Source organism: Phalacrocorax aristotelis, chromosome 10 (genome assembly GCF_949628215.1).
Source record: "Phalacrocorax aristotelis chromosome 10, bGulAri2.1, whole genome shotgun sequence".
NCBI lineage: Eukaryota > Metazoa > Chordata > Aves > Suliformes > Phalacrocoracidae > Phalacrocorax > Phalacrocorax aristotelis.
This window is the reverse complement of record NC_134285.1, coordinates 25844030-25857466: the sequence shown is the minus strand read 5'-3', so window position 1 is coordinate 25857466 and position 13437 is coordinate 25844030. Positions and strand designations below refer to the sequence as shown.

General features: G+C 69.1%; 2 protein-coding genes across 4 annotated transcripts; one reads left to right on the top strand and one right to left on the bottom strand.

Moving 5' to 3' along the window:
* Nucleotides 1–1659: 1659 nt before the first annotated feature.
* Nucleotides 1660–10705, top strand: GLIS2 (GLIS family zinc finger 2). 3 transcript variants are annotated; one of them, XM_075106022.1, is made up of 6 exons: nt 1660–2064; nt 6210–6585; nt 6846–7022; nt 7798–7961; nt 8239–8357; nt 8477–10705. In XM_075106022.1, the coding sequence occupies exons 1-6, from the start codon at nt 1721–1723 to the stop codon at nt 9262–9264; spliced, it is 1968 nt and encodes a 655-aa protein (XP_074962123.1). In that variant the 5' UTR covers nt 1660–1720; the 3' UTR covers nt 9265–10705. The 3 variants fall into 3 exon arrangements, with proteins under 3 accessions (XP_074962123.1, XP_074962124.1, XP_074962125.1); XM_075106023.1 differs by having other exon boundaries at nt 1663–2064; nt 7828–7961; XM_075106024.1 differs by lacking the exon at nt 1660–2064 and adding an exon at nt 5864–6094.
* Nucleotides 10655–13339, bottom strand: PAM16 (presequence translocase associated motor 16). The gene is made up of 5 exons (XM_075106026.1): nt 13327–13339; nt 12907–12991; nt 12153–12292; nt 11638–11703; nt 10655–11469 (listed from the first exon to the last, which is right to left on the bottom strand). The coding sequence occupies exons 2-5, from the start codon at nt 12932–12934 to the stop codon at nt 11383–11385; spliced, it is 321 nt and encodes a 106-aa protein (XP_074962127.1). The 5' UTR covers nt 12935–12991; nt 13327–13339; the 3' UTR covers nt 10655–11382.
* Between the last annotated feature and the right edge of the window lie 98 nt (nt 13340–13437).

The following is a 13437-nucleotide window of genomic DNA, read 5'->3' as shown; positions in this document are numbered from 1 at the left end:
GTGTGGGGTCAGGGCCACCTGAGCTGAGCCATGGGGAGCCCCTGAGGGTGCCGGGGGGGTGTCCTGGAGCTGGCCTGGCACCCTGGGTGGGCAGGATTGGGTCCTGCGGCACAGGGTGGGCACACCCCCTCGCCCAAAAGCGCCCCAGCCCAGCCCCACTAGGGAGCTGGCAGGACAGGTTCTGCTGCACCCTGCCTGTCCCCGTCCCCTCCGCCGGGCCCCCTGCCCATCCCTCTGCTGGAGGCCTCTCTGCCGGGGGCTCGGGGTCCCCCCCACAGCATGGGAACACCCGTGTACCCCCCTGCCGTGTCCGCCCCCCGCCGTGTCCCCCCCCAGGCTGGCTGGGGGCCAGGTGCTGGCAGCCAGCACTCTGGCAAGGGTCTGGCCAGGCCGCAGTGCTCAGCGCAGGCAGTTGGCCAGTCTGGAGGTGGGGGGCACAAAGCGACCCCTCTGCCCTCTGCCGTGGCTCCCCACCACCCCTAGAGAGCCCCACTCCACTGCCAGGCAGCCAGGGGGGTCCCCAAAACCATGCTGGCAGCTGTCCCTGACTGCCTCCTGCCTGCATGCTGGGGACAGGGATGTCCCTGGGGTGGGGGGGGGGCACGTGCCCCCATCTGGGAGGATTTTGGGACTGGGAGGAGCAGGTGAAGAGGCGCCGGTGGCCCAAAGGGAGGGGACACTGAGCAACCCTGTCATCCTCCATGACCCCATCATCCCCACTGGGGCCACCTCTACTCTGTGGGTGGCATCAAAGCCCCCCCTGCACCCCCCAATCCCCCCTCATCCCACTCCCATTTATTCTGGGGGGGGAAGAGCCATTGGGGTGCTATCCCCCTCCTTTTGGGGGAAAAAAACTCAAGAAAGGAAATATAAGGGTGAGAATGTGGTGGCAGCTGTGGAGCACAGGGAGGGGGAGGAGGTCACTGCTCCCCCCCCCCGCAAAAAAAAAAAATGGGTGGGTGCGATTTCATCCACCCGCGTAGGAGAGCACTGCCCCCCCCTCCACGTGTGTCCCTGCGTTTTGTGGCGGGGCTGTCGGGGACACAGCAGCTCCCCCCAAAAAAAAAAAACCACGGGTGGGGTATGACTTCGGCCAACCGCGTGGGAGAGCTCCGCCCCCCCGGTATCCCCCGCAATTTGTAGCGGGGGCGTCGGGGACACAGCAGCTTCCCCTCTCCCCCCCCCGCAAAATCCCCACTGGTGGGGCGTGTCCCCGGCTCCCCGCGTGGGCCAGCCCCCGTCCCCCGCCCAGCGGGCCCCGGCGGGGGAGTCCCCCGTCCCCCCCCCGGAGGGCTGCAGCATCCGGACCGGCCCCGCCACATCCTGCCGCCGGAAGGAGCCGCGGCCCCCGCCGCCCCGGGACAACCCCCCCGGCGGTGACGTCATGCGGAGGCCCCCGCCAGGCGTGACGCCAGCCGTGCTCTGTGACGTCACGCCGCGGGCGGGCGGCGCCGCTCCTGCGGGGCGGGGGATCCCCCCCCGCGGCGTGTCGCCCCCCCCCCCCCCCCCGCCGTCCCTGGTGCCCGGGCGGGGGGGCAGGAAGGCCGCTCCGGTGGGCGCCGCCCGCCCCACCGCGCCGCCGGCGTCCCCCCCGCCCCGTCCCCGAGGGGGGGATATACGGACACACCCGGGGGGGGCTCGGCTTTGCCGCAGCGCCGGGGTGACCTTGCGAGGGGAGGTGGGGTGTCCCTGCGTTTCCGTGCGTGTGTGTCCCCCCACGATGCGAAGGTGTCCCCCCCCATGCCCCCCGTGGCGGGGAGGGGCCGGCCCCGGCCCCCGCCCAACTCCCGCCCGCAGCCGGGGCCGGGCCGGTCGGTGCGGGGCGGCCATAAATCACGGCGGGCAGAGCCCCCGCCCCGCCGCCGCCCTCCGCCGCCGCCGCCCGGGGGAGCGGGGAGGGGGGGGGCGAGTCCCGCCGCTGCCGCCGCCCCCAGCCCCTGCAGATGTGGCGGAGCGGCCCGGCGGCCCGGCAGCGGGGGGGCCCGCTCCGCCAAGCCCGGCTCCGCCAAGTCCCGCTCCCCGCCCTGCTCCCTGCCCGCCGCCGGCGCTGAGCCCCCACCGCAGGTACGATCGCGCACCGGGGCCCGGCGCTTTGTCGCGCCGCCGCGCCCGCGGGGGGGGAAGGATGATGATGATGATGATGCCGCCGCCGCCGCCACCACCACCACCACCACCACCACCACCACCGGGGGGGGACGACGGGGAACACCCTCCCGGGAAGCCCCTTCCCCGCCCCGGGGGGGGGTGAGGAGGGGGGGTTGTCCTTGGCCGGGCACCTGCAGCACCCCACTCCCGCCGTGGGGGGCGGTTTGGGGGGGGACACACACGACGTGGCCCCATTGCAGCCCCGGGGCACGGGTTGGGGGGGAGTGAGGGAGGAGGCAGTAGGGGTCCCCCGGGGGAGACTGGGCGGGTGTCGGGGATGTGCAGAGAGGGGGACGCCCCTGCTGCCCCCCGGGGGGGTGGTGGCAGTCACCCGCTGTCCCCCCACACCCGGGGCGGGTGTCCTGACCTTGGCCGCGAAGCAGGGGCTGTGGCAGGGGACGTGCTCGGTGGCTCTGCCTGGCCATGGCCACTCCCGGGGACCCACTGGTGTCCCCACTGTTTCGGGAGGGCAAAGGGGTGGCTTTGGCTGGCAGCCCCAGCCGGGCCCCATGCCGGCAGTGCCACTGCCTGGCAGCCACCCATCACCCCCAGTCCCTATCACTGGGGGCTGGGATCCCACGAGCTTGTGGAGCAGAGGTGTGGGGTGACCGAGCCCAGGCTGTGCCAGCACGGGGGGTTTTGGGGGCCCGGCTGGGGTGACCCCCTCCCTGAGGGACCAGCAGCAGGGGCCAAGGGCTGCCACAAATTGTCCTCAATGTCCCTGAGTGCTGCTGCAGGGGCTCATCCCCTGCCCTGCATGGAGAAACCCCCCCTGCAAGTGGCCATCTCCTCTTCCCTGTTCCTTTGTGTCACCCTGCTGTGACAGCATCCCCCGAGCCCAGGGTCCCCGTGTCCCCCCACCAGGGGCCTTCATGGCTGCCGTGCCTGAGGATCTGATCCGCTGGGTGACTGGGGACCAGCCCTGCTCCCGTCCCTGCTCCTGTCCAGCCATGTCCCAGTGCAGAGGTGGCAGGGTGCCTGATACTGGTGGCACCCCCGTGGGGTGGCTCCTTGGGGAGTGGGCTGGTCTCAAACCCCTGGCTGAGCCAGGGGCCTGAGCCACCATGCGCCTGGCAAGAGGGGACTGTGGCACCAGCCTCAGTTTGGGGACCAGGGGACAGAGCCATGGCCACTCCCGGGTCTGCCATTGGGGGCTGCCATCAGCCTGGGTGGTGGGTGCTGGGGGGACAGTGACAAGATGGAGCCACCAGCAGGACGTGGGCCCCCAGCCCTAGCAGCACCAGTGAGCTCCGGTGAGGAGCGGCAGTGCCAGTGCCACCCACAGTGGCCATGTCCTGCCCGGCAGCTGTGGGGATGGTGACCTGGGCAGCAGCGGCAGCGCAGACCTGTGCAGCAGGGCCAGATCCTGTAAACCCACCCACGCCGGCCCTGCACAGGGGTCTCTGGTGGCTGCCCGACCTTCGCAGCAGTGCCAGCCTGCCGCTGCCCACCCTGCCAAGTGCAGGCAGAGGCATGCCGCCACGGTGGGGCGGGGGGCCCTGAGCGGGTGCCTGCAGCACTGGCACCACTCCTGGCTCGCCAAGTCCCCTCTCAGGGCAGTGCGGGCCTGGCGTTGGCATCCCTTGCCGCCGGGAAGTCTCTGCCCCGCAGCCTGCCCGTGCTATTCCTGGAGGGTTTTGTGCCGCAGCTGGGGCTGGGGTTGGGGGGGGATGGGGACACCCCAGCCATGCCAGCAGCAGGGTGGCCTGGATACCTGGCACCCCGCCGGCTGCACTGGGGTCACCCCAGGTCCCCCCCGGCCATGCCACTTGGCTGGGCAATGTGGGGGGCCTAGTGGCCCCCGGGGTACCCCAGCCTGGTTGGCAGAGCTGGGTGGGCTCCCCCCATGCCCGGGTTCCATCTGAACAGCCCCCGCCTGGACTGGGAAGCCCCTGTGCCCAGCGGCGTGCTGGACTGGTTTGAACTAGCGCGGCGGGGGGGGTGGGTGCTCGCTGGGCGGCTGGAGGGGAAGCTGGGCCGGGGCTGGGCTGGCAGCGCCTGGCGCGGGCAGGAGAGGCCGGGGGGGGGGGGGGGGAGCAGGCAGGGGCCTCGTGCGGGGGCCGCAGGTGCTGGGGCGGCCGGGGCAGCCGGCCAAGCCACCGCGGGGCTCATCCCCGTCCCCATCCTGGCGGGGCCCCTGCGGCGCCCCGGCTTCGCTCGGGGCCGGTTCCCAGGAGCGCCGGCGGCGGTGGCGGGGCCGCGTGGTTTGGCAGCCGCCTGCCCGCGGCCGCGCTGGGAGCCGTGGCGTCAGCGGCTGGAGGCCCCTTTCCCACCCGCCCCGCCCGGGGCCGGCCGTGGCCCCCCTGCCCGGCATGGCCCGCCCCGGAACCCCACCCCGAACTCCATCCCCTGGGGATGTGGGCACATGGCCATCACGGTAGGACCAGACTCGATGCTCTGCCCGGCACCCCTGCGGGACCCCCATCTCTGGGGTCTGCCGGGGCTCTGTCCTGCTTCCTCAGCTGGGGGTCCTGCTCCGACATCCCAGCTGTGGGATCCTGCCCTCCGTCCATCCGTCTGTCTGTTCTTGAGCTGTGCCACCAGGCTGTGGGGCACATGACTGGAGCTCAAGAACCATGGGGAACGCAGGGTGGGGACACCCTATAGGGCAGGCAACGCTGTGGGGTGCAGGGTGAGGACCCCCTGGAGGGCAGGGACCCTGCTAGGCCCCACAGCTATAGGAAGAGGTGGAGGCTCAGGAGAGGACCTCCCATTAGAGAGGAGGGACCCTGCTATGGGGCAGGCCCCAAGGCCACAGAGGGGCTCAGGGAGGTGTCTCCACCGAAGGGCAGGGGAGCCTGCTATGGGGCAGATCCTCCCCCTATAGGAGCTTGGGACAGGGACCCAGCATGGGACTAGCCCACGGCCAGGATGGGGATACTGCTGCGGGGGCGTGGGGGTGCAGGCAGGGGGTACCCCGCCCTGCCAGCCGGGCCCCACGCCCCCTGCAGCTCCTCCGCATTCCTCAGCGTCTGAGCCGGGCTGGACCCCCGCCAGCGCAGGGGGGCCCCGCCGGCAGGGCGGGGCGGGGGCCGGGCCCCCCGGGGCGGGGTGGGGGCCCACTGCCACGTGTGCTGGGTGCGCCGTGCCCCCGCCATGGCCCCTCAGCCGCCCCCATCCTGCCCCGGGCGATGCGGGTGGCCGACGGGGGGGCGCAGCCAGGGGACCGGATTGGCGCTGCTGCGGGTCGGGCTCGGGCGCTCACTCCTGCACTGAGCTGCCCCGTTCTCTGCTGCATGCCAGATGTGTGGCAACCGAGCCACGGGGGTGCCAGTTTTGGGGGGTGGGGGCGTGAGGTGGCCTGGCACTATGGAGCTGTCACCCTGGGGACAGTGGCATGGGGGCGTCGGGGTCCCCCAACACATCCTGGGAAGTGTGGGGGGGGTGCTTGCAGGCAGCAGCCGTGCCGTGCCATGCGGTGCCGTGCCATGCGGTGCCGTGTTGTGCCGCGCTGTGCGGCAGGCGGCCCCTGCCCGGCCCCGGCAGGCAGCGGCGTTGGCCGGCGGGGAAGGGGCCCCGGCGGGGGAGGAAGCTCTGCCGTCTCCGGGGCTGGGGCCAGCGGGCTCGGCCGCCCGGGTCACCGCTGGTCTGGTGGCCGCCACCGCCCTCCTCTGCCGCTGGGAAAGGCCTCGCTAGGGCAGGCCCGCAGGGACGGACAGATTGACTTGGGGGGGGGGAAGGGGGAGGCAGAACGGGGACGCCGCAGCTCCAGGGACGCGGGTGCCCGGGGGCTTGGCAACCCCAGGCAGGGTTTGGTAATGGGCCAAGGGGCTGTGCCGGCCCCGGGGGTTGGCGGCACGGAGAAGGGCACGCTGGGGACACCAAGGGGCCGGGGGGGGGGGCCCCGGTGCCGTGCCCTGCCCTTTGCCCGCCGCGGGAGGGGGCCGCGGAAGGGTGGCCGGAAGGGACGGCACCGTCCCCATGCCAGCACCGCGGCCGCCGGCACCCTGTGGGTCTCCGGCCCAGAGCAGAGAGGGGAATTGCCGTCGGGCCGGGCTGGGGCAATGCTTCGGGTGGCACTGGTGCTCCCCATCCCCGCGGTGACCCCCACGTGTTCCCCGCAGCGCCTGCCCTGGCACCATGCATTCACTGGAGGAGCCGCTGGACCTCAAGCTGAGCATCTCCAAGCTGCGAGCCGCCCGGGAGAAACGGGGTCCCCCCGGCCCCCGACCCCGTGGTCCCCAGCGCCCAGACGCCCCACCGGCCAGGGATGGCCGAGGCGGGAGCCGGGGGGGTCGCCGGGCCATGCCAGCCTCGCCGTCCCCCGGCCTCCTGGCACACGCCAGGCTGGTGGAGCCGCGGGACGGGCATTTCGCTGCTGTGCCGGTGGTGGATCTCAGCCTCTCGCCCCGCTCTGGCGCGGAGTCTCCAGCCGGCAGCGCCTCGCTCTCCCCCGAGCGCCAGGGCAGTGGGGACCTGCCCGGCCCCCTCACCCCCCACGTAAGTATGGCCTTCCCCCCCTTCCGAGATGTCCCCAGCAGTGGGGACCGTGCTCCCAACCTCGGCGGCCCCCCTGCAGCGTGTACATGCACCCCGGGGTGAATGTCGTGCCCAGCCCCCCCCCGCCACGCTCCCCAATCCTGCTGGCATCCCCGGGGTGGCCTCTGGGGGGTTGTGTGTCTCTGGGTGGTTCTGGAGTTTCTGGGGGTCTCCATCCGGCTTGGCCCTGTCCCTCACCACCCACCGGGGCTCTGCTCCAGGATTTCCAGTCCCTTCGCTACATCGACGGCCTCCCCAGTTCCTTCCAGTTCTTCCTGCCGCTGGGGGCAGGGGGGGCCCTGCACCTGCCCCCCGCTGCCTTCCTGCCCCCCAGCAAAGAGAAGCGCCTCCCCCCCGAGCTGCCCCTGCCCAAGCAGCTCGTCTGCCGCTGGTCCAAGGTCAGCAGGGAGGGCTGGGGGGGCTGGAGGGGAACGTGGGGTGGGGGATTCAGGGGCTGGGGTGGTGAGAGGAAGGGGTTATGGGGCTGGGGGGGTTCCATGGAAATGCTTTATGGGGCTGGGGGCGGTGATGGGGGGCTGGGAGACCACACAGGGGAATTGTGAGGATGGGGGGGAGGCATGGGAAGTGGGGGGGGCGGGGGGAATGTAGATGCATTTCGGGTCTGGGGAGAAGACGTCGGGCTGGAATGCGGTGGCAGAGCTCTGTGGGGCTTGTGGGGGGGGGAGAAATATGGAGCTGGGGTGGGGCAAGTAGGGACAGTTGAGGGCTGGAGGGAGGGTAGTGGGGAGCTGGGGGCAATGTACAGGGTCTGGAGGGGGTCGTGCTTATGCTTTATGCAGCTGGAGGTGGTGATAAAGGGCCGGGAGAGAATATGGGGGCACTGCGAGGATGGAGGGGCAGTGCATGTGGAAGTGGGGGGGCTACACAGTGACATTTTGGGGCTGGGGAGGGGATGTAGGGCTAGAAGGCCATGGCAGAGCTCTATGGGGCTTGTGGGGGGCAATGTGGGGTGGGAGGGGGGTGATGGGGATCTGGGGTCCATGCAGGGATGTTTAGGGGGTGATATAGGGCTGGGGGGGAAAGGGGGTGTTTCCATCTCCCCAGATGCTGGTGCTGCTGTGCACAGGTTATGGGCAGGAGTTGGGGAGGGGTGAGGGGCAGGAACTGGCCCTGGTGGGGGTCCCAGGCCCCACCCCATGCCCACCCCACCAGGTCCCCTCACCCCCAGCCTCCTGCCCACAGTGCAACCAGTTCTTTGACCTCCTGCAAGACCTGGTGGACCACGTCAATGACTTCCACGTCAAACCTGAGAAGGATGCGGGGTACTGCTGCCACTGGGAGGGCTGTGCCCGCCACGGCAGGGGCTTCAATGCCAGGTGGGCGGGGGGGCTTCAGGCTCCAGGGCAGGGTCTGGGGTCCGTGGGGGATGGTTCTGGGTCACTGTGGGGAGACAGGAGCCCAGCACTGGGGGCTGTGCAGGGGGAGGTCTCCATCCATCCAGCCCCCCGGTGTGGGGTGTGAGGTCCAGGGAGGGCTGGATGACAGTGCTGGCCTGGATGTCCCTGTCCCCCCACCCCATAGCCAGGGCACGGGGACAAGAAGATGCCCTGGGGGCTGGGGCCATCCTCTGTGATGTCCCCCCAACCCTGGCAGGTACAAGATGCTGATCCACATCCGGACGCACACCAACGAGAAGCCGCATCGCTGCCCCACCTGCAACAAAAGCTTCTCCCGCCTGGAGAACCTGAAAATCCACAACCGCTCACACACAGGTCAGTGCTGGCCACCACAGTTGCCCAGGGGTAGCGGGGAGGCTTGGGGTGGGGGATCACAAGGGACCAGGTAAGGCTGGCCATGCTTCTGGCAGACCGTGTGCTGTGCCATCCTGCAGGCGAGAAGCCCTACATCTGCCCCTACGAAGGCTGCAACAAGCGTTACTCCAACTCCAGCGACCGCTTCAAGCACACCCGTACCCACTACGTGGAGAAGCCCTACTCCTGCAAGATGCCAGGCTGCCACAAGCGCTACACCGATCCTAGCTCTCTCCGCAAGCACATCAAAGCCCATGGCCATTTTGTCTCCCCCGAGCACCCAGAGATGCTCAAGGTCCACCCACCTCCCAAAACGCCCCTGGGTTCGGCAGAGGTGCCCTACGTTAATGGGGCGCAGCTCGTGATCCCCAGCCCTGCCACCCTCTTTGCTCCTCCAGGGTTGCCGGCATTGCCAATCCCTTTGGCGCCAGCACCGCTCGACCTCAGCGCCTTGGGCTGCGGGGCTGCCGGTGCCCTGCCTGCCCTGCCGGGCCCCATCCTGCCCCTCAACGGTGGCCCCTTGAACTTGGCTAAGAGCCCACTGCTGCCCTCGCCCTTCACGGCAGGGCTGGGGCTGCCCGTCATGTCGCTGCTGGCCGGCGGGGCCAAGGCTGAGGGGGAGAAGGGCAGTGGGGCTGAGGGGCGGCCACCCAAAACAGGCAAGGGGCCAGAGAGCCGGAAGGAGAGGGGCGAAAGGACGGAGCCAGGGCGGCCTCGGGGGCCCCCTGAGAGCCTGGCACTGCTGCCGGGGGCTGTGCTTGATCTCTCGGCCGGCGTCAGCTCGGCGGGCAGCCCCGAGGCGCTGCCGCCAGGGTGGGTGCTCATCCCCCCAGGCTCCCTGCTGCTCAAACCTGCCACCGTGAATTGAGGGGCTTGACGATGCCCAGGGCCGGCTGCTGGCCAGGCGGGCAGATCCCGCTCCCCAGGGGTGGGGGGGTATTGCCCCCTTCTTTCCCCCCACCCCACCCAAACCCCCCAGCCCTGGCAGAGCCTTGCTCGTGCTTTTAACCATCACGAAAGAAGAACGGACTCTTCTGAGAAAAGCAATAATCCCTTGGTGGCCAGAGCCAGCTGTGACCCCATGCTGGGGGCATCCCCAGGGTAGTGGGGGGGGGGTGTCCCCTGCTTCCTCCCTCCCTGGTCTGGGCAGCTGGAGATGTCGCTATTTATTTCTTGACCAGCCCCCTGCTCTGACAGGGCCCTAGTTGGGCTCATCTGCTGCCACCGACTCGGCGTCTCCCTGCCCAAGGCCTCGGCACTGCTGGTGCCAGTGTGGGGGGCCACAGCCCCCGCCATGAGGACAGTGGGGTGACAGCTTGGGGACTGACTGCTCCTGCAGCCCTCAGCTGCACCAAGCTGTGCCCTCCAACCCCACCTGGCTGGTGTGGCTGCGGGCAGTGCCATGGCCATGGCACCTCGGCACAGTCCCTGCTGTGCCAGGCCCAGCTGGCTGGGCACACACTGGCCCGGTGTCCACCTGCATCCCTCCCACTCCGTGGCTGCCCCCGTCCCCCTGCCGCCTCCCCGGCCCTCCCCGTGACAAGGCACACGGCCATGTGTGCTGCTCGCCATGCCGGCTCCGCGCCGGGGCAGAGCCACCCTGTTTAGCTACGTTCATACCTAACCATGTACCGCAAGCACATGCAGGCAGCAGGCAGCGCGTGCAGGACTCCAGGTGCCAGTAGGGCCGCTGCCGGCAGCACGTTGGCACTGGCTGGCCTGCTCTTTGGGACACACTGGCCCTGCAACAAGGTTTCCCGGTGACCCATTCCATGCCACGGGGCAACGTTGGGGCAGGCAGGACGCTGCTGCAGTGCCGGGAGCAGGCAACGTGCCCAGCCTCTGTGCAGGCAGGACCCCCTTGCCCATGGCTTTCCCCAAACCGGGGCATGGGGGTATGTCCAATCCTGCCCTTTCCACGCTGGAAGGAGCCCCCAGCCCTGCGGGGAGCTGGTCTCCCTGCCCTTACCCTCCTGGGGCCAGGGCACAGCGGCTACTCAGCGCTGCCACTGTCCCAGCATAGCCGCGGGCCACTGACCAGGCCACCCCGGCCAGCGTACGGTGTACATCTCCTCGCTCCTTCGTCAGTTCGTTGTTGCACATTCCAGGACATCAGTATTCTAACGGTCTCGAAGTGCCTTTCTATTGTAGTTTCTGGGTTGTTTTTATTTTCCTCCTGTTGGGCTCCATCGCTGTTAGCGTAGCGTTTAAGGACTGCAGAAGTAAGAGATAAGCTAACGACTATAACACTATATTCCTCCGGGGGAGAGGAAGTTTATTAAGAAAACAATAAAGTGAAGTTGAAGTAAGTTCCTGATTTACTCCGTGGTGGTGGCGAGGGTTGTGGTGAGCCTGGGTTGGGGACAAAGCCAGGGGACAGAGGGGTGCTGGAGGTGATGGGTGCAACTGCAGGGGGCATGGCTGGCTCTGCCTGACCCCCTGGCAGCTTCCCACACTCCCCGTCAGGCAGCCTCGGTGCCAGGCAAGCCCTGCCAGGGTCTGCGGGATGAGCTGTGGGTGGAGACAGCTCAGTGTGCCCCCCACAGCCCCTCTGCCGGACCCAGCAGCCGGCCTGGCCGCCCACTTGTGGGGGGAGAAAGGTAACAGCACTCCCAGCGTTCTTGTGGTATGGAGCCAGAAGTATCCACATGCTCAGGCCAAGAGCACCCAAACCCACGACAAAAATAGCTCCTGCAGCCTCCCCTGGTGCCATTTGAGCTCTGGCAGGCCTCAGTACCCCAGGGAGACCCCTTCTTCCCAGCTGCCTCCCTCCTCCTCCTCCTCTCCAGGGCAAAACCTGGCCCCACCAGCCCCTCGCAGGGTCCGATCCCCTCCCAGGCAGCGGGCAGAGGCAGGCAAGTGCCCTCTACCTCCCTGGGGCACAGAGCAGCCATGGACTGGAGGACACAGTATTTATTGGCTATCTATAAGTTAAGGGTGAGGGACGCGGGGCGTGGAGGCGGCAGGAGTCACGTCTCGGCAGGAGTCACGTCTCAGCTTTCCACCCCTTCTCCTTCTCATCCTTGGCCTGGATGCGGAGTTCCTCATCCAGCCGCTCCTTGGCTCTCACCACCTGCAGGACACAGGGACGGGGTGACAGGGTGACATGGAGAGATGGGGCAACCCCCTCCCCGCCTGCCTCCTCCTCTGGCAATGCTCAGGCTCTGCTCTCTCCCGAATTCCAGGCCAGGGAATGTGCTGGCAGCCAGCGCAGCCCCCCTCCTTGCCTCCCTTTGCTCACCTTGGACTGCAGGTAGAAGGAGCCTCCCACTGACTTGTCATTCACTTTGAACAAGTGGTCGTAGTTCTGCCGAAGAGACATTCCCTGTCAGGTTCATCTCTTCCACCCTCCACGGCCCTGATCCTGGCAGCCTCCCACTCCCTGTGGCAGCCTCCCACTCCCTGTGGCAGTGCTGGAGGTGACGAACACGATCTTGGGGATGCAGCTGGCTCTGCCCGACCCCACAGTGGGTCTCCACACTCCTGGCTGGGCACCTTCACGGATCCCACATCTCCTTCCCCCAGCAGCACCATCACGCAAATGCAGTGGCCAAGCCTGGCAGGCTGCTAACACCTGTGAGCTGCTGGCACATTCCTCCGGCTGGGGCAGGGAAACCTCAAACTGGGATTAACTGGACCCAGGATGGCACCACGCTCCCTTTGGGGACCAGGCACCACTCCTATGCCAGCCAGCACCCTCAGGGAGGGTAGGGCCCTCCCAGCACCGCCTCTCCCTGGCTCTGAGGGAGCCTCTACCTTCTGGATCTCCTCCGGGTTGAGGTTTGAGACGTTGAGGATCTGCTGAGCTTCCTGGAGGCTGATGCCGATGATCCTGGAGGCGGCGGCGGACTGGGGCCGCTCTGAGCGCCCTCGCGCGTCTGCCGCCGCTCGGCTTGCTGTTCAGAGACACCAAGGGCATGAGTCCCCCCCCAGCGCTGCCCTCCCCCACACACCGTCCCCCGGGACTCCCAGCCAGCAAAACCCGCAGGCTCCCAGGTGCTCTGATCCCAGTTCCACCCCTCTGCCCTCCTGCTGCCTCCAGCTTGCAGGGTCACCCGGACAGGGTCCCTGGTGCCAGGGAGGTGGCAGGAACCTGGGGGGGCCCTTGTTTGCTGTTGGTGCCCACAGCAAGCTGGACTGCGGGCAAGCAGAAACAGGCAGGGCAGGGCTGGGGCTGCCGCGTCGAGGGACCATCCTGCTCTGCCCTTTGGGGCTGTCCAGTAGCCTGGCAGTGGTGCCGGGTCCGGGCTGGTGCCTGGGATGGCTGCTGGGAGCCTGGCCCAAGCTGGAACACCACAAGGACAATGCTGGGATGTGGGTGCTGGCTGTCACCCTGCAACAAGGCTGGCAAGCATCCCCCCTGGGCACAGCTATGGGGGATGGGAGCCCTGGGGAAGGGGATGCAGCTGTGCCCCAAGCAGGGTGGGGGTGCCATGTGGTGCCCAGTGCTGTGGCCACACTCTGCACAGGGAGCGACAACCCCCGCCAGTGGCACCAGCTAGGCTCATACCTGCGAACTCCTGGCGCAGCGCCCGCATGAAGGCCCGTCCCACCACCTGGGCCCCCACCAGGATAATCTGCGCCAGGTACTTGGCCTGCGGGGACACCGGGGACACCCTGCTGTCACTGCCACCCCGGCGCCTGGCCCCAGCCCGGCCCTCTGCCCCGTCACCTCTCCCCACGCCCGGCCCTAGCCCACGGGGCCCTGCTCCTCCTGGTCGCCTCTCACACTGGGCCCCTACCCAGCCCGGCCCTGTCCCCCCTCACCCGGCCCCATCACCCCACAACCAGGCCATGTCACCACCTCCCCCGGCCCCGTCACCCCAGAACCACTTTCCTCGCACCTTCCCGGGCCCTTCCGTCTCCCCGAGCCCTTCCGTCCCCCCGAGCCCTGCTCACCCGCCCCTCCTCCTCCGCCTCCCTGCCCCACCGCGTCCCCCAGCCCCTCTCACCATGTCCCCGCCGCCGCTTCCGCCCCCGGCGGTCACGGGGTCAGGGAGCGAAGGTCGTAGCAGCCACCGAGGGCAGGGCGGGACGGAGC